Below are 24,462 nucleotides of genomic sequence, written 5' to 3' on the forward strand. Positions count from 1 at the left end.
GTAGTACATTTGTGTATATACAGTGCAGTGGTTTTAACCTCCTTTAGTTCCCCCTTTTTGAGTGGGGGTAGTGAGTCCTATTGTCTCCAGTAAAATCTTGAGAAACTATCTTACCAAAGTACTATGTCCAGCCCCCTTTTCCAGGCATTCTCAGTCTTTACAGTAACAAAACAGGCCTTTGCTGCTACACTTTTCATGTTCCTCATTTGACAACAGGCCATATACTACCTGAATCCAGGGAGGTGTTTGTTCTTTTGCGATTAACATATCCCTCCAGTTATGAAATTTTTTTTTAACCCATTGATTAGCTGCCTTAACTAAGACTTTGTCAGTCACTACTTTGTTAGACTGACTTGACTTTTTCCAAATTCTGGCCCAAGACACATCTTCCTGTCCTTGGTTTCACAGCCAACTGACTTTGCAGTGATGGTTTTGTTGTCCATTGTCTTATGTTCTAAACCTCTTTTTCCCACACACACACACACACTTTCATTCCTTGCTTGTTTAAATACAGTAGGAGGTATATGTCTGACAAGTGATATTGCTGAACAGGAAGGAACTCAAAACTAAATGTTAAGTAAGCCTTAAATGAAAACACTGGGCACTAGGAGTGTGCCAAACAGAAAGGCTGTCCCTGCCCTCGAGCACATGGACCAAGACAGAGGGATAGAACACTTCACAAAATGATCAGAGTGGCAGTTGACAGTTTCAATTTTTTGTTGTGTTGTTTAAACACCCAAAAGCCAGATTCAGGCCCTTCATGCTTTGGATTGTAAAACATGCACATGAATCTGTGAGCCAGTATTCACTCCTACATAACACGAGTTTACAAATTTGAAGTTGATTTGATTCTCCTCTTCCTGTTCCCCACCCACAGTTTACTAAACTCCTAACACTTATTCCCACTTACCATAGCAAAGCCAGCCCAAGTCCTCAACTTCCCTTTTTCTGTAAGGTCTGAGGAGTTGTGTCCCTGCTCTCATTGATGAAATAGTATGTATCCTGCTCCAACTAGAAGGATCTACCACTAGTAGTTGTTGAAGGGGAAATGTTACTTTGAACAGTCTGTGACATGCAAGACCCTGGAAGCACAGAAACTTTAAGAGACTGATGTGGTCTGGGACTTGTCAAACTTTTCTATGTATAAAGGTTATATGTATCAGTCTGAGCTAGGAATTGTATGTTAAGTTTATCAGCAAGGTTACCAAGCTTCTCCCCAAGAAAATTGGCTGGGAGGTGGCAGTAATTAGATCTCAGGACAAGTAAACAACTCCAAGGAAGTACTACCCGCTGAATTGCATGTACTGGTTCAGACTGGGCTCAAGAGGCCTAGCAAACAAAAAGCTTTAAGAATAAAGGGTCAGACTCAACTGAGCCACAGCCCTCTTTCTGATTTAAAAACAACAACCTGACAAGATTGTACCTAAGAAGGTAAAATCCTCTTGGAGGGGTGTGAAGGACTGGAACTGGCCAGGGCCTCCCTGTGGAACATGGGTGATGGCTGGTAAGCTAGCATACAGGTAGACTATTTACAGAGAAAATAAAACAATGCATTTGTTCTAAAATTAGCTGGTCACTGGTAACCCAAGGGAAAGTGAGCTGTAGGTGTTGGACTAAGAACCACTGTGAATGGCAGGGGAATTATACCAAATCTTTGGTATAGAGGGAGAGGGGGACAGACCTCTGTCCACACAGAGGTGACAGCTGGAGACCTGGGACCTAAAGGGGCGCCCTCAAGATGACCACTGTCAGCAAACATGTATATGTTAGGCATAGTACACACCACATTAACAGTTATGCACATCTGTGATAGTCCATACCATTATGTACACCATTTTTACTAGACTATGATTAAGGCAGTATCCATCACAGATTCCATGACTTTGTGACTTCTGCAGCAGCTGGTGTGGCTAGCTCTGGGGCTGCCCGAGCAGATCAGGCATCCTCTGGGCCAGCAGCACTGGCCACTGCTGGGGCAGTTTGGGTGAGTGAGGGGGCTAAGGGGTTGGGCTGTAGGGTGGTACTTACCTCCAGGGGGTTCCCTGGAAGCAACTGGCCTGTTCCTGCAGCTCCTAGGCAGAGGGGCCAGGGGATAGTCAGGGAGGATAGCTCAGTGGTTTGAGCATTGGCCTGCTAAATCCAGGGTTGTGAGTTCAATCCTTGAGGGGGCCATTTAGGGATTGGGGCAAAAATTGGGGATTGGTCCTGCTTTGAGCAGGGGGTTGGACTAGATGACCTCCTAAGGTCCCTTCCAACCCTGATATTCTATGACTCCATGCGCTGCCTGTGCTTACAGGCACCACCCACACAGCTCCCATTGGTTGCAGTTCCCAGCCAAGAAGAGCTGCAGAGCTGGAGCTTGTGGTGAGGGCAGAACAGGGAGCCCCCCTGGCCTTCCCTCCCGAAAGGAGCTGCAGGGACACACAGAGCCAGGTAGGGAGCCTGCCAACCCTCCCCCCGCGCAGCACTGGCAGGGGTCCTGGGCCACTCCCACAGAGCACCTGCAGTCCCCCAGCCCAAGTTTTAGTTAGGGGTATGTAATAGAAGTCATGGACAGGTCATGGGCAGCAAACAAAAACATGGCCTATGGCCTTGACCTGTCCATGGCTTTTACTAAAAATACCAGTGACTAAAATGTAGCCTTAACTATAAAAAATTTTGTACGAAGTATGCCTTGTGAGGTATCATTTGAAAATTCATACTATGCTGATTATTGTATGTAAAGTTTTTAGATTCCACTGTACAAGACTGCTGTAACATGCTCCAGAGTCAGAAAAGCAGGCCCAAACCAGTTTTTCAGAGACAAAAGACACATTGATGCCCTGGCCACATAGCCTATAATAGTTCTTCTGATTATGCTGATATCTCCTAGTTAAGCAGCCATTCTTTGGCAAGAAGAAGGGTCTGAGCAAGAACTTCACATATTGACAATGAAACTGTTGGAGGTCCCGGTAACCAGACTGGCTATCACCTGAACCCCAAATGGAGATAATCCTCAAAGACGGGAGAATGGTATAAGAATAGAGGACACACACAACAGAGTTACCCCTCTCCCTTCATCACTACTCACGGCAGCTACAACAGGTGAAAAGCAAAGGAAACACCACTGAACTAGAAGGCAGATCCTGACTAAAGCAATCTAGCCAGTTTGCTGTAAGCCTATGGTGAGAGAACCCTTCTTGCTTTTAAGTTCACTTAGCTTGTTAAAACAACAAGGAGTCTTTGTGGCACCTTAGAGACTAACAAATTTATTTGGGCACAAGCTTTTGTGGGCTAGAACCCACTTCATCAGATGCATGGAGTGGAAAACACAGGAGCAGGTATAAATACATGAAAAGATGGGAGTTGCCTTACCAAGCATGAGGTCAGTCTAACAAGAGAATTCAATTAACAGCAAGATACCAAGGGAGGAAAAATAACTTTTGTACTGGTAATGAGAGAGGCCCATTTCAAACAGTTGACAAGAAGGTGTGAGTAACAGCCAGGGGAAATTAGTATGGCGGAAATTAGGCCTGAATAAAGACTGGAAGTGGTTGGGTCATTACAAACCTAAACCTAATTTGATGGTGTCCAGTTTGCAAATTAATTCCAGTTCTGCAGTTTCACATTGGCAATTCTTCAACAAAAAACCTTCAAAAACAGACTCCATTTTTAGGTCTGAGTGACCAGGGAGATTGAAGTGTTCTCCTACTGGTTTTTGAATGTTATAATTCCTGATGTCAGATGTGCCCATTTATTCTTTTGCAGAGAGACTGTCCAGTTTGACCAATGTATATGGCAGAGGGGCATTGCTAGTACATGACGACATATATCACATTGGTAGATGTGCAGGTGAACAAGCCCCTGATGGTTTCAGAGTAACAGGCGTGTTAGTCTGTATTCGCAAAAAGAAAAGGAGTACTTGTGGCACCTTAGAGACTAACCAATTCATTTGAGCATGAGCTTTCGTGAGCTACAGCTCACTTCATCGGATGCAGACTGTGGAAACTGCAGAAGACATTATATACACAGAGACCATGAAACAATACCTCCTCCCACCCCACTCTCCTGCTGGTAATAGCTTATCTAAAGTGATCATCAAGTTGGGCCATTTCCAGCCCCTGATGGTGTGGCTGATATGGTTAGGTCCTATCATGGTGTCCCTTGAATAGATATGTGGACAGAGTTGGCACCAGGGTTTGTTGCAGGGTTTGGTTCCTGGGTTGGTGTTTTTGTTGTGTAGTGTGTAGTTGCTGGTGAGTATTTGCTTCAGGTTGGGGGGCTGTCTGTAAGCGATGACTGGCCTGTTTCCCAAGGTCTGTGAGAGTGGGGGATTGTCCTTCAAGATAGGTTGTAGAACCCTGATGATGCGCTGGAGAGGTTTTAGTTGGGGGCTGTAGGTGACAGCTAATGGCGTTCTGTTACTTTCCTTGTTGGGCCAATTTTGGAGTAGGTGATTTCTGGGTATCCTTCTGGCTCTGTCAATCTGTTTCTTCACTTCACCACGTGGGTATTTTAGTTTTAAGAAAGCTTGACAGAGATCCTGTAGGTGTTTGTCTCTGTCTGAGGGATCAGAGCAAATGTGTTTGTATCTTAGAGCTTGGCTGTAGACAATGACGTGTGATGTGGTCTGGATGAAAGCTGGAGGCATGTGGGTAAGTATAGTGGTCAGTAGGTTTCCGGTATAGGATGGTGTTTGTGTGACCATCGCTTATTTGCACTGTAGCGTCTAGGATGTGGACCTCTTGTGTGGACTGGTCCAGGCTCAGGTTGATGGTGGGGTGGAAATTGTTGAAATCCTGGTGGAATTCCTCAAGGGCCTCCTTCCCATGAATCCAGATGATGATGATGTCATCAATGTAGCATAAGTAGAGTAGGGGCGTTAGAACAACGCTTCTGCAGCTCTCGTCCCCTAAGTCAGCCATAAAAATGTTGTCATACTGTGGGGCCATGCAGGTACACACAGCAGTCCCACTGACTTGAAGGTATAAATTGTCCCCAAATCTGAAATAGTTGTGGATGAGGACAAAGTCACAAAGTTCAGCCACCAGGTTTGCCTTGATAGTAGCGGGGATGCTATTCCTGATGGCTTGTAGTCCCCGATGCCAACTCTGTCCACATATCTATTCAAGGGACACCATCATAGGGCCTAATCACATCAGCCACGCCAGGGGCTTGTTCACCTGCACATCTACCAATGTGATATATGCCATCATGTGCCAGCAATGCCCCTCTGCCATGTGCATTGGCCAGATTGGACAGTCTCTCTGCAAAAAAATATATGGACACAAATCTGACATCAGGAATTATAACATTCAAAGACCAGTAGGAAAACACTTCAATCTCCCTGGTCATTCAACAACAGACCTAAAAGTAAAAATAAAGAGGAATATTTGTGGCACCTTAGAGACTAACAAATTTAGAGACTAAACCTAAAAGTGGCAATTCTTCAACAAAAACACTTCAAAAACAGACTCCAACATGAAACTACAGAACTGGAATTAATTTGCAAACTGGACACCATCAAATTAGGCCTGAATAAAGACTGGGAGCGGTTGGGTCATTAAAAAACCTAAACCTAATTTCCACCATACTCAATTCCCCCTACTTTACTCACACCTTCTTGTCAACTGCTTGAAATGGGCCACTCTCATTACCACTACAGAAGTTATTTTTCCTCTCTTGGTATCCTGCTCTTAATTGAATTGTCTTGTTAGGCAACTCCCATCTTTTCACGTATTTATATGGGCTCCTGTATTTTCTACTCCATGCATCTGATGAAGTGCGTTCTAGCCCACAAAAGCTTATGCCCAAATAAATTTGTTAGTCTCTAAGGTACCACAAGGACCCCTCGTTGTTTTTGCTGATACAGACTAACATGACTACCACTCTTTAGCTCGTTAAGTTAGTTATTAGTTTTCATTTTTGAAGGGTTAAAATCCATTGCTAATTAATAACTTGGTATATGGATTTATGTACAGGCCCAAAGTCCAGAGTTTAGTCAAGAAGTCACAGGCCTAGCAATAGCTAAGAGAAAGCAAAATAACCAAAAATAACCTTGCTTTTGCTAAGATATGCCTGGTCAGCAAAACCCCAAATGTTGGGGGTAATAATTGTGTTTTATTCAAAGTTGCAAATAGAACAAAGAAGCCCTGTTTCTGTTGTTAGTTTTTTCTGTAGAGAGATGTTCTTCCCACACATCCAACCTTGAATTTATAAGAGGTTCAAGCATGTCAGTATAAAATATGGCCTCCTCCCACCTCCCTTTCCCAGGAACCAATGCCTGCCTTAAAACACAAACAATTTAAAAGAATCTTTATTACCATATACTTTCACTGTTTATTTGCTTTTACCCCCAGATATGTATCTGTTGAACAATCAAAGAAGCAACTTCATTCCTATGAATCCCAAATCAAAATTCAACATATATTTTATACTAATACATTGATTAAAGTACTAATTAAATGTTAATTTGTCAATTTAAAACCATGGGCAGAGACATTATGTAACCTTTGACCATTGGCTACTGTGCTATCATGTCTTGCTGCTAGACCCATCCATTGTTGTGGAACTGCCTACCCTGTCACTTTCCCCCACCCATGGAAAATCCATATGTTCCATTGTAATCGATTAACAGTGTCTCTAAGCCTAATAAGCAAGGTAACACGCTGTCAGCGCTGTACGTAATAAACTCCTGTGCTTGCCCTCTACACGGTGTGAATTTATGTCCTTCAGTTTTATCCTGTTATTTTCTTTGTAATCAATTTGACTTTTATGCCTCATCACTTGTGATCACTTAAAATCTATCTTTCTGTAGTTAATACACTTTTTATTGTTTTATCTAAACCCGTGTAGGTTTGGATTGAAGTGTTTGGGAACCTCCATTTGAGATAGCAATCTGGGCATATAATTTTCAGTTGATGAAATGACAAGACTTTGTATGAGCTTGTATTGTCCAGGAGGTGCTGCCAGTACAAAAAGCACATTTCTGGGGAAAGGTCTGGGGCTGGGAATATGCTGGTGTTGCACTGCATCTAATTCATAAGTAGCTAGACAGAGCAATCATGTAATATAGCTGGGAATGTCACAATGGGATTTTGCATGCTAGAGGCTGTATGGTTACTGGCCAGGAGTGGTTGTTCCCACAGCAAAGCAGTATAAAAGGCATCCCAGGCTGGAATACTGAGGGGGACACAGCTGTTCAGCAGTGCTGTATCCTAGGGAATGTCCCAACATGGTATTAATGTAATATACATTATATATGGGTGTTTTGAACTTACATCAATGTATTATGCTCTGCCAATTCTGTTCACCTATGTCAAGTATCCCACAACACTTTGCAAAGCTGATGTCAACTTTAGCATTAGAAAATAGGAGGCCTGACGAAGCCAGGATACATGAATTGTATGTCCTAGCACAGATTGGGATGTATCGTTACGCCCAACTGGTTTGGAATGTAGTATCCAAGACAGAGGTAAGAAAGGTACAGAACAAAACAAGGGACTGTTACAAACTGGTGGGTTGGATTTTAGTGACACGTTAGGAGTTTTGTAACTTTTAGAAATCACAGAATCAATACTGCTAGCTGAAATGTGCATCTTTACAACATACTTTCCATGTAAAAACATGCTGAGAGATAAGGAGGGTATGCATGCCTCCTTTTCATACCGTACTATTGTCTTTGGACAATACATTTAGCTGTGGTTGGTTATTGGGTCTCAATCACTTTTAAGAACAAACAATGAATGTAATTAAATAACTAGCTACACCTTTTAGTTAATACCACAGAGGGAGAAGAGATGTAGTTAAATCTGCTGGTAGAAAGGATAAGACTGCACAAATGCTTAGGTTCCATTTTTTAAAAGGGAGGATGGAATGGATATTTAAAACTTAACAGCTATTTTACCCCTCCCGCATTGCAACCTGTAGGATAGGCCTGAGTCTACATTAGGCTTTCTGTACACTGGGAAATTGACAATTCTGAAAGTGCCACATGGCTGGCCAAAAACAGTGGGAAATGTAGGTGTCTGTTAAGTGGTTGAAAGCTTTGGGTTTGGTACAAAATACATTAAGTAGAAACTTAGTATTTTTAAGATTGCAAAAATCTTACTAAAATGGCCTTTTAAAAATGTGTAAGTACACATTAGCCTGTGGGCTCCCACAGCACTCTACAAAATACACGCACATATATGCTTGTCACTTCAACTGCACTTCAGTAGGAGCAGTGTTTTGGTGAAACGGTGCAGCTGTTTAACAGCTCTATTATTACAGGACAACTGAAACTTCAGGGAAAACTGAAGCATGCAGAATTCAGTTACACAAACTGGAATTTATCCTGGCCATCACCATGAGTAAGTATCCCTTACTCTGGTCATACCTCTGAGGGGCTTTTTAGCCCCCAACGGCTACCATTTTTTATATCATCCAAAATAGCACTTGCAACACCATCCAGGAACATCAAGTCAATAATGACATTGAAAGAATGTTACGTGTAGTGCAACAGCATCTACATTATCAAGGGTCCATTGTGCTGGGTGCTGTACAAATACACAGGTCGACACTGCTCATTCCCTGAAGAACTCAGTCTAATTTGAGACAACATACCAACAAATATGGAGGGAAGGCAAGGAGGACAAATCACATGCTTGTATTGATTAGCTATTGCCTAATTTCGTAGTTCCTGCTGGTAAAAAAAAAAAATCTTAATTTAAAAAAGTTATCAATTGCTGCACAATCTTGCCATCATTAGTAAGTTGATTTATTACAGTAATCACAGCAAAAGATGGTCTTGAAAGAGGGTACTGCTTTGTAGAATCCTGCACATTCTAGAGATATGCTGCTTAAATCATGTTAGTATGATAAATACAGCGAACACCCAGAATTGACATTAATTACTTGTTCAAATAAATATGAACTAAATGCAAGACTAATAATTTTATTTTATGAAGTCCATTTGTACAAGAGTTAAACAATCAAGATAAAAAATAGTACCTAGTCATTTACAATTGATATTCATTTATTTTACAAAAATAAAAAATACCCAGTTTTAAAAAAAATGTAAAAGCATGTCCACAGGGAAAACAAATCTACTATAAGAAAAATACAAATATTACATGTTAAATACCATTTGGGGAAATACAAATACAAATGACTCTGCATAAGAACTTGTGCCACTCTCTGGATTTCTATGACCAATTCTCTTTCAGTTCCATGGCAGAATGACTTTTGTTATATACATTTAAAATTCTCTCTTTAAAACACAGAATCTATTTTAAAATAAAATATTCTGTGTATGATAGACGAGACTGTGTACACATCAGGGGGAAGCAAAAATAGCGATCAGCAAGACTCTCAAACACCAGTCAGATTTCTGAAAAGGATGTGAAAAATTCACATTAAAAAAATGTTCTGAAGTTGCTACAATAAAGGACTCCTGCATCTCACTGCCAACCACTGAAGTGTGTATGATCATTAAAAAGAAACTGATGGAAAATAGGTCCAGAGGTGAGTCCAGGCCCACAAACACTTGAGCACAATCCACATTAGCATCTGAATTATAAAAGACAACATACAGTGGATGCCATCCTTACATTGTGATGTTACAAGTGTTACATTTGCACACTAGGTATAATATAGATAGGTGCCTGCTATCCCTAGCTTTCTATTTCAGCTGTCCCCATTATTCTATTCCTATTATTCAGTTGAAACCCTGCAGGACTTATACGGACTAACTCTCCCACGGATCTCCATAAAGATGGTCACTGGAATCTGACCAGAGAAGGGACCTGGTATTCTCCCTGAGATAGAGAGATATTACACAATACTAGGCTCACAGTTCAAAACTGGAAATTCTACACAAGGCTGTTTACTTACAGTATACTGATTCTGACACACATTTTTCAGATCCTTTCACTATCCTTTAAGGGACACCTATAAGAGGAATAAAGCATTATCACCCCCGTGGTACTTAAGATTGCCATTTCATCTTCAACTAACTTGATGCCAACCAGCGCAACATGCATTGGACCATATTTTGCATTCCTGGTGTACCAAGAACACTCACTACCCACCATGGGAATTTTGGATGCACAAGAAATGCAAAAATTCAAGCCTAATACTTGCAGGGCCTTTAAGTCCCATGAAATATCTAGGCTCAACAAGGCAGACTAAAGAAAGGGCAGCCCTAACTCGTCAATTGCATTGTTCAAGCAAACCCTTTAACACTATTTTAGCTTGACCTTTATCTTGCTTTAAATCAAACCTAAAACGGCAACAGCATTTTAAATTTTATATTTTAGTCCTTTCGCTGGAATTCTACTTTCTGACCATAGATTTCAGGTGTTCCAGTTTATATTCCTCAATGAAGTCCTCTGCAATATGCAAGGCGTTGACTTTCACCAACAAAAGGATCAGGTCTCTCGTTTCATCACTAAAAAAATAAAAGAAAATGTACAATATTCAAGTGTCTGACTGCCATATAGTTTGAGTGTATTGATTTTTAAAATGCAGATAAGAAACTACACTGGAAATTAATGAAAATTACCCTGGGCTATGGTGATCGGTTATGTTGCATTCCATTCCAGTGTCCAAAGGCTAGGCAAGAAAAGCTAACAAATCTATATCTTCCATTTCTATTAGATCACATTTTATAAATTTAAACTAATCGGATTAGATTTACATATTTTAATTATTTCATTCTTTATAAAAGCAAGCACTAATAAGACATCTCAGTGTGCAAGATACAGAGAATCACAGCAGATCTCCAACGCCTCCTTTAGGAACAACATTATAGGACTATTTCCTCAATTCTCTAGAAATAGATGGACCAGTAAAAAGAAAAGGAGTACTTGTGGCACCTTAGAGACTAACCAATTTATTTGAGCATGAGCTTTCGTGAGCTACAGCTGCTCAAATAAATTGGTTAGTCTCTAAGGTGCCACAAGTACTCCTTTTCTTTTTGCAAATACAGACTAACACGGCTGTTACTCTGAAACCTGTCATTATGATGGACCAGTGTTATAGGAATGATGTAATGTAGGATTTTACATGTCTGTACACTGTTACCAGTAAGTAAGTCACGTAGCCCTTTTCCATTATTCTTGTGTGTCCATTACAAGGTTTTTAATTTGCTTTTGATTTACAATCCTTCCACACCTCTCAAACAGATATGCATTATTATGAAAAGATCAAAATATAAACCACTGACAAGGCCCCTTTTGAAGCGTATGATGTAAATATACAAACACAAAAAAGTTAATAAAATAAACATACACAGTACATGTAGAAATAATGAATTCCAAAAAAATGCCAGATTACCTGCAGTTATTCTTGTACAGTATATGTGCACTTTGCAACAAATGTTGGCTAAAGTTTGCCAACTGAGGGAGAGTTGATCCATTTTTAAGCTCTTTGAACCATCGTTCTGGGAGACATGCAACTACCTGTTCAATCAAAACATATTTGGAAAAGATTAGACAATCCTTAAATGCATTAACTCATTTGATTTAACTCACACTGATTTCTCCTTTAATTGGCTCCATTGTTGTAATTAATAAAAAGCTTTGTCAGATGTAGAGCCAGATATCTGTTATTCTTGGCATACTCAACAGCTTCAAGAATTTATAGGCTGTTTGTTCTAAAGGTTTTTATGTTTCTGTGTAATAAACAATTATACACAAATGTTTGTGATAAAAGTTCAGTCCTTTCTACACCTTCCATTTTGCTTCTGATGCTTGTTGCACGCATATATTAAAAAGACTGCCTAAAGACCTAACAATTTTATCTAGGTTAGGTCTGTTAGTTAGCCTGGGATAGAATTTTGGGTTTGACTTTTTGATACTCTTATACTAATGTGTGTAAACAAAGGACAAAAAACAATGATGTTGCTTCTGTCTAGTCAGATGGATTTGCTAGTACAATGGGAACAGATCAGAGCAGTTAAAGTGTTACTCAGAGCACACTTTAAGGTTGCCTCAACCCCTATCTCAAGGCAAAAAATCAAGCAACCAGTCGGGAGGGGCAAAGGGGCTTGGGTCGGGGGGAAGGTATAAAATACTAAAAGAGTAAAAAAATGGCAGTCCCCAACCAGAGCACAACCTCACTCCTTACCCCTCTGATGGGATACAAAAGAGGTGGGACTAAGACTCCAGACCCAAAAGGGAACATGACCCTAAGTTGTAAGGGGTGGGACTGTGGGCATGCATTGCAGGTATAATTATACCTCCTGAGGAGTGGGGGACAAAACACTGCGGCGTCAGTTATGGAACATGTTCGCTGGAAACTAACCCCAATAAACATTGCATTGTCTACAGTTCGGACTTCTGGTCTTCTGCTTTCTGCCTGCGTGACAAGAACCAGGGGAGAGGGTGAAGGGAAAGCCCTCTAACAATCTAGTCGGCATAAAACACCATTAGTTATTGCCAATTTGAACTGCTAACCTTTAAAGCACATTAGCATACATTAGCTTTGGGCAAAAACATATGCTTGCATTAATCCTTCAGGTCAAGAAGTTAGAATCTGCCCAATTCAAAGAAGCCACCACCTTCTTCATCCTCAGTACCAAGAGGTTCATTGATAAGTCATTTTGTGGCTAGAAATATACAACTCCAGCTGTTGAACTTACATTAAGAACCAACATTATGAAAATACTTATTCCGGAGCCAAGGCATTAAATCATTAATCGCCAGTATCCTTTTTAGAAATTGTTTATTTTACCCTCCACTGTTTGTAACACTTAGAAGCAAAAAGCCCAGGATTCCTATCCTCTCAACATTGTGAAGATCTACTTGGAGTCAAACATTGGCATTTTTTGGATTTTTAACAAACCTAATGTGGCTTTTGTTTTGACAAAACTCTCTGTGCATTAGCATAATCTATCGCACCAAGAAAGCATACAACTTTGTGAGTAGTGGGCCTGAACCAGACTTGAAGGAATTCAACAGAGGTCTTTCCATTCTTCAATAGGCTTTGAAACATTACTAGCATGGTGTAGGTTAAATGGCTAATTATAGCTGGTGATCTAGGCAAGCACGAACAGCTCACACTTTTTATTTTATTTTGAACTGATAGATTTTTCAAAAAGATCCTTACAGTGAGATCTTGGTTCCAATGAAATCAATGGCTAAACTTCCACTGATTTCAATGGGGCCAGGATTTCACCCTTAGGATCCAAAAAAGACATTTTCCATTGGACTGTAATAGTTTCTAAGTTTCGGGCCTGAATATTTTAACTGTGCCTTTCTAACACCATCAAGAGTTTACAACGTTATCTTAAAAGCTACAGATACGGTTTGTTACTTATTTTAGTTTCAGAAACTGATCTCTTTATCATGAAAACTCTTTCTTCTATATAAGCCTTTTTCCTGTATATAATTTTTACCTTGTTGCACTTTTCCACATTATCTGGTCCAGGTGGTGCATTAAGAAGTATCAGAAGGAGATATCGATTCAGCAGCTTGCCTAGTCCTAACTCATGTAGTGTATCTTCTACTATGATCCCATCCCAAAGAAGAATATTAGACAGCAGCTGAAATAATAAACAAGCTTAGAATGAGCACACTTGGTGATAGTAGGTAAACTGAAGTATAAAACCAGAATGTAATACTTTGGTTACACGTTCTCATGGGACCGCGTGCAGGCCCAAATTCCCACTTGGAATTTCCCTCAACTCAATCTTTTTAGATTAAAAAAAATATGTTGATGTGTTTATTTGAACAGGAGATCATTGGACTGCACACTCACATCAGAATGTGTGCTTGGAGTGCGGAGCCCCAGAAGTGCAATGCACTCAGCAGAGGACAAGGACTTGGAAAGTGATTTAGGGTACAGCCCAAAGGCCACCAAATCATTTTGACACTCTCACCACACTTAAGTGGACTTTTGAAGCAAGTGATGGAGAGAGGAAATATGCAGGGCAAGAATGGTTGGCCAAGGTCTGGGGTGAGATGGGGAGGATCTGGCATTTGTGTAAATGGATGGATAAGTACATTCAAATGCCAGCACATTTATAACCATTATTTCACAACCAATTATCTTTGAAGAGCACACATTCCTGAAACTAAAACAGGAGTCATACAAAAAGGGGAAAACTAGATCAAACTACAAAAGATGAATATAAAAAAAACACCACAAGCATGTAGAAAGGCTAAAGCACAAAATGAGATTAAACTAGGTAGGGACATAAAGGGTAACAAAAAATATTTTACAAATACATTAGAAGCAAGAGGAATACCAAGGACAGGGTAGGCCCATTACTCAATGACGAGAGAAAGATAAATGCAGAAAATGCAGCAAAGGCCAAAGTATTAAATGCCTTTTTTGTTTCAGTTTTCACCAGAAAGGTTAGCAGTTATCAGACAACTAACATTGTGAACATCAGTGTAAATGGGGTAGAATCTGAGGCTAAAACAGGGAAAAAATCAAGTTAAGATGTACTCAGACAAGTTAGAGGTCTTCAAGTCGGCAAGGCCTGACAAAATACATCCTAGAATACTTAAGGATTGGGCTGAGAAAATCTGAGCCATTAGTGATTATCTTTGGGAACTCGTGGAGGATGGGAGAGATCTCAGAGGACTGGGAAAGGGTAAGTTATAGACCAGTCAGCTTAACTTTGGTATCTGGAAAGATAATGGAGCAAATAATCAAACAATTTGTAACCACTTAGAAGATAATAATGTGACAAGTAACAGTCAGCATGGATTTGTTGAGGACAACCATGTCATGCCAACCTGATATTCTTCTTTAACAGGGTACCAAGCCTTGTGGTTACGGGGAAGCAGTAGATGTGATATAGCTCAAATTTAGTAAGGCTTTTGATACTCTCTCTCTCTCTCTCAAACAAAGTAGGGAAATACAGTCTAGATGAACCTACTATAAAGGTGCATGCACAACTAGTTGGAAAACTCTACTCAGAGAGTAGTTATAAATAGTTCATAGGAAAACTAGAAGGGCATATTGAGTGTGGTCTTGCAGGGATCTGTCCTGGGTCTGGTTCTATTCAATACCTTCATAAATGGTTTGGAAAATGACAGAGACCTCTATAAAGTCTGCAGATGATACCAAGATGGGAGGGGTTACAAGTGTTGCGGAGGACAGGATTAGAATTCAAAATCATGGAATCATAGAAGATTAGGGTTGCAAAAGACCTCAGGTGGTCATCTAGTCCAACCCCCTGCTCAAAGCAGGACCAATGCCAATGATTTTGACAAACTGGAGAAATGGTCTGAAATAAACAGGATGAAATTCAATAAAGACAAATGCAAAGTACTCTACTTAAGAAGGAATAATCACTTACACAAATACAAAATGGGAAATGACTGCCTAGGAAAAGGATCTGGGGGGTATAGTGGATCACAAACAAAATACGACTGAACAATGAAATACTGCTGCAAAAAAAGCAAACATTCTGATCCTTATTAGCAGAAGTACTGAAACCAAGACATGAGAAGTAATTCTACTGTACTCAGCACAGATAAAGCCTCAACTAGAGTACTGACAGGTTTCAGAGTAGCAGCCGTGTTAGTCTGTATTCGCAAAAAGAAAAGGAGTACTTGTGGCACCTTAGAGACTAACCAATTTATTTGAGCATAAGCTTTCATGAGCTACAGCTCACTTCATCGGATGCATTCAGTGGAAAATACAGTGGGGAGATTTATACACAGAGACACTGATGAACTAGTTCATGAAACAGGAGGTATGAATGCATCCAATGAAGTGAGCTGTAGCTCACGAAAGCTTATGCTCAAATAAACTAGAGTACTGTGTTCAGTTCTGGGCACCACACTTTGGGAAAGATGTGGACGAACTGGAGAAAGTCCAGAAGAGAGCAACAAAAATGACTGAAGGTCTAGAAAACATGACCCATGAGGAAACTGAAAAAAATGGGTTTGTTTAGCCTGGAGAAGAAAAGACTGAGGGGGGAATATGTTAGTCTTCAGGTATGTAAAAGGTTGTTATAAAGAGAAGGGTGGTAAATTGTTCTCCTGAACTGCTGAGGACAGGACCGAAGTAATGGACTTACATTGCAGCAAGGGAGATTGAGATTAGACATTAGGAAAAACTTCCTAAGTGTAAGCATAGTTAAGCACTGAAACAAAATATGACAAAAACTTGTGGAATCTCTGTCACAGGAGTTTTTTTTAAGAACAGGTTAGACAAACACCTGTCAGGGATGGTCTACTCTAGAAATAGTATTTAATCCTGTCTCAATGCAGGGAACTGGACTAGATGATCTATAAAGTCCCTTCCAGTCCTACATTTCTATGATTTCTATTATTTCTCATTGAGGACTACATATCCCCTTCCCAGTACAATGCACTATCCCCAGGATATCAAACTTCCCTGAATATGTATTTCTTGGTTGAGATCAAACATGAAATATTTTAGCCCAAATGATTTTTCAGGGAGAAATTAGGTACATCTTGCTCACCTTTACAGCTGACCAAAACTGTCTTTCTTGAAACTTTGATTGTGGCAATATTCTGTCTTCCACAGTGCTGGTCATAGAAAGTATAACAGGAAATTGATAAAACAACATTTTCATGGTTTTTGTTTAGAAAAAATATCCAACCACTTGATCTCTTCTGTATACTGATGGAAGTTAATTTCAGTTTTCAATCAATAAAGAGGGTCACAACCAGAAAATAGGTCTCAGCTCTGTTACATAACTTTACATTTGGAATCCATCACTAGTCTCTTGATAGTCCCTACTAAAAGTAGTAATTGGAAACACTTAATCACACTTGATATCAGACTGACAGCACTATACAAAGCCAGGCAGTAGAGGGAAGATACTCTGCAAACTTCCTATATCAGCTTTAGCAATGCATTTTCCCCCAACATTAAGCTAGTTTGCAATCCCATGTCTCTCCCGAAAAGAGGGATTTCCATTAATTCCAAATTGTGAAATATACTGAATACAGTGATAAACAAATCCAATAAAGCAAACAGCTAGGTATTTTTCTTTACAGTGAAAAGACTCAAGGGAAACAGTAACAATTCGTGAATGTGAGGAGGAGATGAATCAAAGGGGAAATACAGGATGGCTGAGCCAAAGCATCCTTTTAACAATCACCAACACATACATAAGGCCAGACTGAGGAGCTCTTACATTGTGGAGCACTTACTCACAGGAGTAGTCCCACTGATTTAAATTCCTCTAATAAACAGAACTACTCACCAGCTTGAGTAAGGGCTCCCCAACCTGACTCATAATGATGTAGCAGACATTGGAAATTGTAGCTATTTCAGGAAGTTTTCTATTCCATTAGTTTCCAATTCACGTTGACTGTATATTAAACTGGCACCTCACTTCCAATGAAGTGGTTGGTTGGTATTTCACAGAATTAGCTTACCTTTTAGGATACAGAGGAATAAAGACATCTTCTTCTATCGACTTCTTCATTCTTGAAACAACTGAGTTTACCAGATCCTATTAAAAAATTGGAGATTTATCACCAACATACCAATGCTTCCCCACAAAAACATTTAAATGATAGCGGATACATTGTAAGATATAATTTTAAAGATAGCATTTCCCTTTAGATTAATGTGATAGTCTATAATAAATGTAATACAGTTGCCACCTGTTTTATATATTTTTTCTTAGCTATAGTTATCAGCTAGTTGCAATTTTAACTGACCCTACCACGCTCTTTGACCATTTGTCATTGTGGTGTTTTGCAAGATAATTTAATTTTCCCCAAATGATGTCATTTGCTGCATGTTATTTTACTATGATAGCAAAATGATTATAGGTTTAGTAGAAGGCAGGGATAAATCACTCCATAACTGCCCCTGTTCTGTACACCTCCCATGACGTGTTGGTATTGGCCGCTGTCAGAGACAGATAATGGGCAAGATGGACTATGGTCTGACCCAATATGGCCATTCTTATGTTCTTGTAACTACAAAATGAAACTGGTGGTTAAACAATAGATTCATCACATAGAAAAACTGAAAAATTCTGCATAACTAATAGTGTCATAAGGAATACCACAGTTTTTGTTTTCTCTCCAAAGGTCTAACAGCTTTACACAGGTTTCAGAGTAACAGCCGTGTTAGTCTGTATTCGCAAAAAGAAAAGGAGTACTTGTGGCACCTTAGAGACTAATCAATTTATTTGAGTGTAAGCTTTCGTGAGCTACAGCTCACTTCATCGGATGCATACTGTGGAAAGTGTAGAAGATCTTTTTATACACACAAAGCATGAAAAAATACCTCCCCTCACCCCACTCTCCTGCTGGTAATAGCTTATCCTTGTAAGGAGAGTGATCACTTTAGATAAGCTATTACCAGCAGGTGAGTGGGGTGGGGGGAGGTATTTTTTCATGCTTTGTGTGTATAAAAAGATCTTCTACACTTTCCACAGTATGCATCCGATGAAGTGAGCTGTAGCTCACGAAAGCTTACACTCAAATAAATTGGTTAGTCTCTAAGATGCCACAAGTATTCCTTTTCTTTCACCTTTACACAGTGTCTCTACACTTTTATCAAATTAAAATGTGGGTAATTTTTAGTTTTACTTTTTCTGACTTTAGCCAACACATCAAAAATATGCTGAAAAGGTACTACTGTATTTGATTTCCCTAGTTTCAAAGCTGTAATCCGGCTGACAGGTACACACACAGGTTTTCATATTCAAGATCTGATTTTCTACTCAATTTCACCAATTTTATGATGGTGAAGTTCATTGAATGTACATAGGAATGAAACTAGCATACTGAAGTAAAGAATCATGAACCCAGAGTACACAATTATAAAATGCTTAATATTAGAGAGATCTTTTTCACTGGTGGAATGATTATCCATTTTTTAATAAATGGAAATCCTTCTAGAAAGGAAGCCACTTAGTGAAGTTTAAACAGGCCTGCACTTTTTTTTAAAGCTTTGGTTTAGCACTACAGTAGAGCTAAAGAAGTGAAAAAGATTTGAGCTCTGAAGCATCCTTCAGATTTTAAACAGGTAAAAGTTGTGTATTTAATTCTTTTTTTAAAAAAAAATCAAATGCAAAGTTGTAAGTTCTTGAAAGATTAATCTTCACAGAGGAGAAAAAGATTAGCAAGAGGCTCATCACAATTGTAGTCATAATTTTTCTAGTAACAAGAGCCAATTTCTGCCCAAAGATGTACACATCTCCCACAGACTAAAAGGGAGTTGCATTTGCACATCTGAAAGCAGAACAATTTTAGCTTTAAATTTTTGCTTATTACAGGTGATCTGAAAAGGTTAATCAAAATATCAGCAACTTTAGAATTATAGGATGAATGCATACAGCAAGGGTAGGAAGAGTATATAATTATCAATGACTTTAAAATATACCATTTTCTTCTGGTCTCTAACAGCACAGTGGTTTTTACCTGTTTTGCTTTACTAGATTCATTTTTGGAAAGGGAATGTTCTTCAAAGATATTTTTGCACAGCTGAACTAGACTGACTGTTTGTGAAGTTGACAAAGGATCCCACACGTGTTCTACAAAGCCTGAAAAACATTAATTATTTCAGAAATGTACAAGTAGTTACTTGTTTTAAAATGTCATTCTAAACAGGAGTGAAAATTTGCATACAAGTGTCCACCACGCAAAAGATAACAATGTTACTTCATTCTTCATCTTTACAATAAGCATAAGCAGATTTTTTCCATTAGATGCTCTCGTGCTTTGTAATATATAAGCAAACCCAGTCCTTCCACCTGTTTAATGACACATTTCTTCCTCCTTTATAATCTATTTCCATGACAGCAACATCTTTCTAATGGTTTTCTTATATATCATCTATTGTCCTCCTCTTTTCTGTCTTCCATGAGGTGGTATCCAATCAAAGGCTTATCTAGGAATACATTTTTTTGCCATCCATACAACACACCCAAACCAGCTTTCTTTCTCAAATCATTGTCTCTGAAGTCTGCAGAGCAGCCTTCTATAATACATTAGCATTGGTCAGTTTATCACAGTGGTTCTCAAACTTTTGTATTGGTGACCTCTTTCACATAGCAAGCCTCTGAGTGGGACCTCCCCTTCTAAATTAAAAACAATTTTTTAAATATTTATCACCATTATAAATGCTGGAGGTGAAGTGGGTTTAGGGTGGAGGCTGACAGCTTGTGACCCCCCACATAATAACCTTGTGACCCCGAGGGGTCACGATTCCCAGTTTGAGAACCTCGGGTTTATCCCATCGACGGACACTAAGTATTCTTTGCAAGCATCTCTGACAGAACGCATTACGTTTTCTGTTGTTGGTGTCTAACATTTGTGAAGTTTCAGAAGCATATAACAATGTGGAATTACAATAGCATTGTATAACTTTATTTTGGTTCTTCTGTGAATCTCCTTATTTTTCCAGATATTTGCCAGTCTTGAAAAGGTTCCACTTGCCTTCCCAATTCTTGCTTCCACCTCCTTACGGAGCTGGCCATCAGCAATCATTGTGCTTCCAAGATATACAAACTAGTTATCCATGCTGTATCTTCACTATTGATCACATATGCATTATCATTGCTTTCAATGACTGTGACATTGACGTTCTTTTGGCAGATTCTTAATCCTACTTTGGCAGCCTCACACTGGAGGTGATCCTTATCAGAGCATCATCATGTGTCCAACAGAACAATGTCATCTGCACAGTCAAGATCTTGAAGTTTTCCTTTACTTCATATAATTCCTGCATCGGTAGCTTTTCGCATCAACTAATCTATCATGATGCAGAAGAGGAGAGGTGATAAAATGCACCCCTACTGCACTCCGATGATGGAGATAAACAAGTGGAGTTTTCCACTTTCTGTCCTTACACAGCATTTTGAACAGTCATACAGCATCTTATCCAGTGACACTACCTTTTTAGGAAGCTCATATTGCCACAAGATCTTCCATAGCAACTCTGTATGAATGCAGTCAAAAGCAATGGTGAAATCTATAAAGTTCAAGGCTAATCTTCTCTGGCAAGCAAGCCCTTTCTCAATCAATCATCTCAGAGCAATGATGTGATCTATACATGACCCTTTTGGTCTAAAGCCTGCTTGCTCAATACACAGTTTTTCCATCTATGGCCAGTTTGATTCTGTTCTATAGTACACTGCAGAACACTTTTCTGGACACTGAAAGTAGCATTATTCCTTGCCAATTCTCACACACCACCTCATTTCCTTTCTTTGGTAATTTACACATCACACCTTTCTCCCAAACTATATTGCAAAGTTTATGTATTTCATGAACTACATCTCCTCCCCAGCTTTAAGCATTTCAGCAGTGATTTTAGCACTTTCACATTCTTTTAGCTGCTTAACTGCCTCCTCTATTTCTGCTTCTGAAATTTCTAGCAGTGAGATATTTAATTCTTCACCTTCGTCACATCCATTGATTAGAACTGTTGGCTGTGGTTGGTTGAGTACTTCCTTAAAATGTTCTCACCATCGTTCTGCTTCCATTGTTAACTGTCTTCCATCTTTCACTTTTACAATACCACTGTGACTCTGGAACCATGATAATTGCTTATACATATGGAACAGTTTTGTCTCTCACTGATGCACCTTCAGCTTCTCTAACTTTTTTGTCAAGCCATTCTCTTACCTTCTCATCACAACTTCTTTATCTTTCTCTACATATGCTCCTTGCAATGTGCATTGTTTTTCATATGTCACCTGTGCTTGCCTCTTTTTAAAGGTTTTCTTTCTTCAATCTATTTCCACGTGCCTGAATGTATCCACTCTTCTTTCCTTGATCTCCTTGGCGCAAATGAAGTTGTGGAAGCTTCCTGACAGACATTTCTAAAATGAGCACATTGTTACTCTATATCATCATTCATTACCCACAGCTCTTGGAATCTGCTTGAGAGCTAGATTTTAAAATCCCTCCTAATTCCCAGGTCAGACAGTTTCTTCACGAGGAATTCCATCCCTCTTTTCTTATTAGCTTGTCGTTTTAGCTTTATTCTAACTGTTCCAAAGACAAAAGACAACACAGTGGTCATTTCCTACATCACTACTTGTAAGAGATTATGTATCCAGCACTTATCTTCTCCACCATCTGCCGATGGCAATGTGATCCTGTTGTTTCCTGATAATTCCACCATTTGACTTCCATATTAGTTTTTGTTTCCTAGATGATGGAAAGTGTCCCTTTAATGTACAGGTTATACATACTACACAGCTTAGTAAATCACCATTGTCCGCCCACTTCTGTATTTACTCATGCAGTGCTCATATCTGAGGTTGCTGGATTCATGTCATCCATAACCAGAATGACATAATCAGTATGAACCTGGTTTAATACAGCCTTCAACTTACTATGCAATGCATTTTTTACTTGTTCATCATGTTCACTGGTAGATACATAACACCGGATGATAGTTACTTTAGCACTATTTGTAACCAAACATGCTCTTATAATTCTTAGGTTAACTCGTCCCCATTCCTGTAGAGCTTATGTTCCCTTTCTGTAGAAGAATACTCCAACTCCCTCTATGAGAGTATCATTTTACCTTCCTGAATAGGGTGCTGTGATACCATCTGAATGGAGTCTTCCACCTTCAGTCTCTCTCATTTCACTCTTTCCAAGAACATGAATCTTGAATTGGGTCATTTCTCCAACTACTTGACTCAGGCTCCCACATGGTTCTCACATTCTAGCACCTGATTCTAGTTTTAGTTTTAGAACATAAGAACGGTCATACTGGGTGAGGCCAATGGTCCATCTAACCCAGTATCCGGTCTTCCATCAGTGGCCAATGGCAGGCACTGTGAGGCTCTCTGGTTTCAGGCAATGAACTCCCTCTTAGGTTTGGTCCAACCCCTTCATACCTCCATTCAAACGTATCTGTTGTAGACTCTGATTTCAAGAGGCTAATTGAGACATTCTTTTTATCAAGGTTATTTCCATAACTGGGACTTAAAAAAAATACAAGGACAGAAAGTTGGTCTGACTCACAACCATAGATCCATGGCTCCTCATTCAATATATATTTGGAGCAACTTATATTATGCCTGACATTCCCTCATCTACTGCATGAGGGATGCATTGTGTAGCTTAGGATGCCCCAGAGAGCAGAAATGTCCTTAGTAGTAATTCATTCCTTATGTAGACGAGTAAGTATATACAAATCTTTATATAACCATACACACAATGGAGCTACTTGTCTGAAGAATCCATACATCCAGTGAATATAAAGTACATTTTGCAAGTGAGTTCTGCTAATTTTGCATATACTTATACATTAATAGGTCTACTTAAAAAATGTAGATTTATTTGCCTGTACAGTTCTGACAAATACTTCCTACTCAGTTACGTACATGGTACCTAGATGCTATGATGAGGGGCCATAAGAAGCATATAGACAAACCAAGAATACATTGCGAACTCAATGTCATTTATGATTAATTCAAGAGGTGATCTGCAATAACATACAACTTCCTACTGACTTTAGGAATCGAATTTAAATCATTCAGAATACCTTATTTATTTATAGACATAAAAAGACCCTTACCAAATATTATATAAAAAATATGAACGGTCTCAACAACTAACTGCTTAAATTAGAAAAGGAAAATATCTGATATAGCACTTTGTTTTAACTTCGCTACACAGACATTGGACAAAGAAGGCAGTGAGAATAAAACATACAAAAATGGTCCTAGAAAGCGGTCGTATCTGCTTAGATTGATTAGGCTCTCTATTTGATCAAACAGCCTGCTTTATGAACAGTGTAACACAACATCCTTGGGTGAGTCACTGGTGGCAGGGAGGGACATCCAAATCATAAAGCAGAAGCCTTTACCTTCCTAAACTAAGAGACCCAAGTTGGTTAGCCAAAGCTTTAGTAGGCTCATCAACCTCCATCTGTGGCCCAGTCACCACCAGAAACTGACAGAGTGCCACACTAAACGTGTGTGGGTTACAATAGCTATGATGTTTGTTTTCATATGGAAAACCCCTTTTCCTTTCCACTCTTCTCCAAGAAATCTACTGTTTGAATGACAACCTCCCTACTTATAATGTGCTTGTCACCACAGCCCCTTGGCCTCATCCTGAAGAGCTATATAACAGCTAATGTGCTGCAACAAGGAATCTAGCTTTACCATTATTAGTAACTAAATAATATTGGTTAAATTGAGCAAGAAAGCTCACATTTTAATTGCCTATCTATAGTTAACACTATTGAGGCAGTCTTAACATACCTGTAATTTTAGGAAGAATAGTTTTCTCAGTGACTGTAGGCAAAATTGTTTGATCAGGGTCATCATTTCTCTTGGATTGTGGCATATTTTTGGCATCGCTAAATTCTTCTATAGCTCTGAACCACGGCATCTCATTCAGATCTATGAAATTCTGCTTAAGAAAAACAATCAGTGAGCGACATCAGGCCACTGAGGACTCACAAAGGGCATTTTTGTCCAAGTATTTTCACTGATGGATTTCCCAATGACAATTCTCTCCCAGGATATCAGGGGCAAAATACAAAAATTGAGCTTTCACTTTAACAAAAGCCAAGAAC

General features: G+C 39.3%; 1 protein-coding gene across 5 annotated transcripts in view; it reads right to left on the reverse strand.

Annotated features, from left to right (window-relative positions):
• Positions 1-8,898: 8,898 nt before the first annotated feature.
• Positions 8,899-24,462, reverse strand: part of GCFC2 (GC-rich sequence DNA-binding factor 2) — a 45,095-nt gene continuing 29,531 nt past the window's right edge. The window contains exons 12-20 of one of the 5 annotated variants that reach the window (XM_077812443.1): positions 24,146-24,296; positions 19,335-19,456; positions 17,331-17,407; positions 16,406-16,472; positions 13,358-13,504; positions 11,296-11,420; positions 10,306-10,408; positions 9,853-9,909; positions 8,899-9,349 (exon numbers count right to left, since the gene is read on the reverse strand). In XM_077812443.1, the coding sequence (XP_077668569.1) occupies positions 9,892-9,909; positions 10,306-10,408; positions 11,296-11,420; positions 13,358-13,504; positions 16,406-16,472; positions 17,331-17,407; positions 19,335-19,456; positions 24,146-24,296 (810 nt within the window). In that variant the 3' untranslated portion in view covers positions 8,899-9,349; positions 9,853-9,891. Of the gene's footprint in view, positions 10,409-11,295; positions 11,421-11,479; positions 12,319-13,357; positions 13,505-16,405; positions 16,473-17,330; positions 17,408-19,334; positions 19,457-24,145; positions 24,297-24,462 lie in introns of those variants that run through there. The other 4 variants (XR_013345544.1, XM_077812442.1, XM_077812444.1 and 1 more) reach the window with 4 other exon arrangements.

Source organism: Eretmochelys imbricata, chromosome 3 (genome assembly GCF_965152235.1).
Source record: "Eretmochelys imbricata isolate rEreImb1 chromosome 3, rEreImb1.hap1, whole genome shotgun sequence".
In the NCBI taxonomy this organism is placed as follows: Eukaryota; Metazoa; Chordata; order Testudines; family Cheloniidae; genus Eretmochelys; species Eretmochelys imbricata.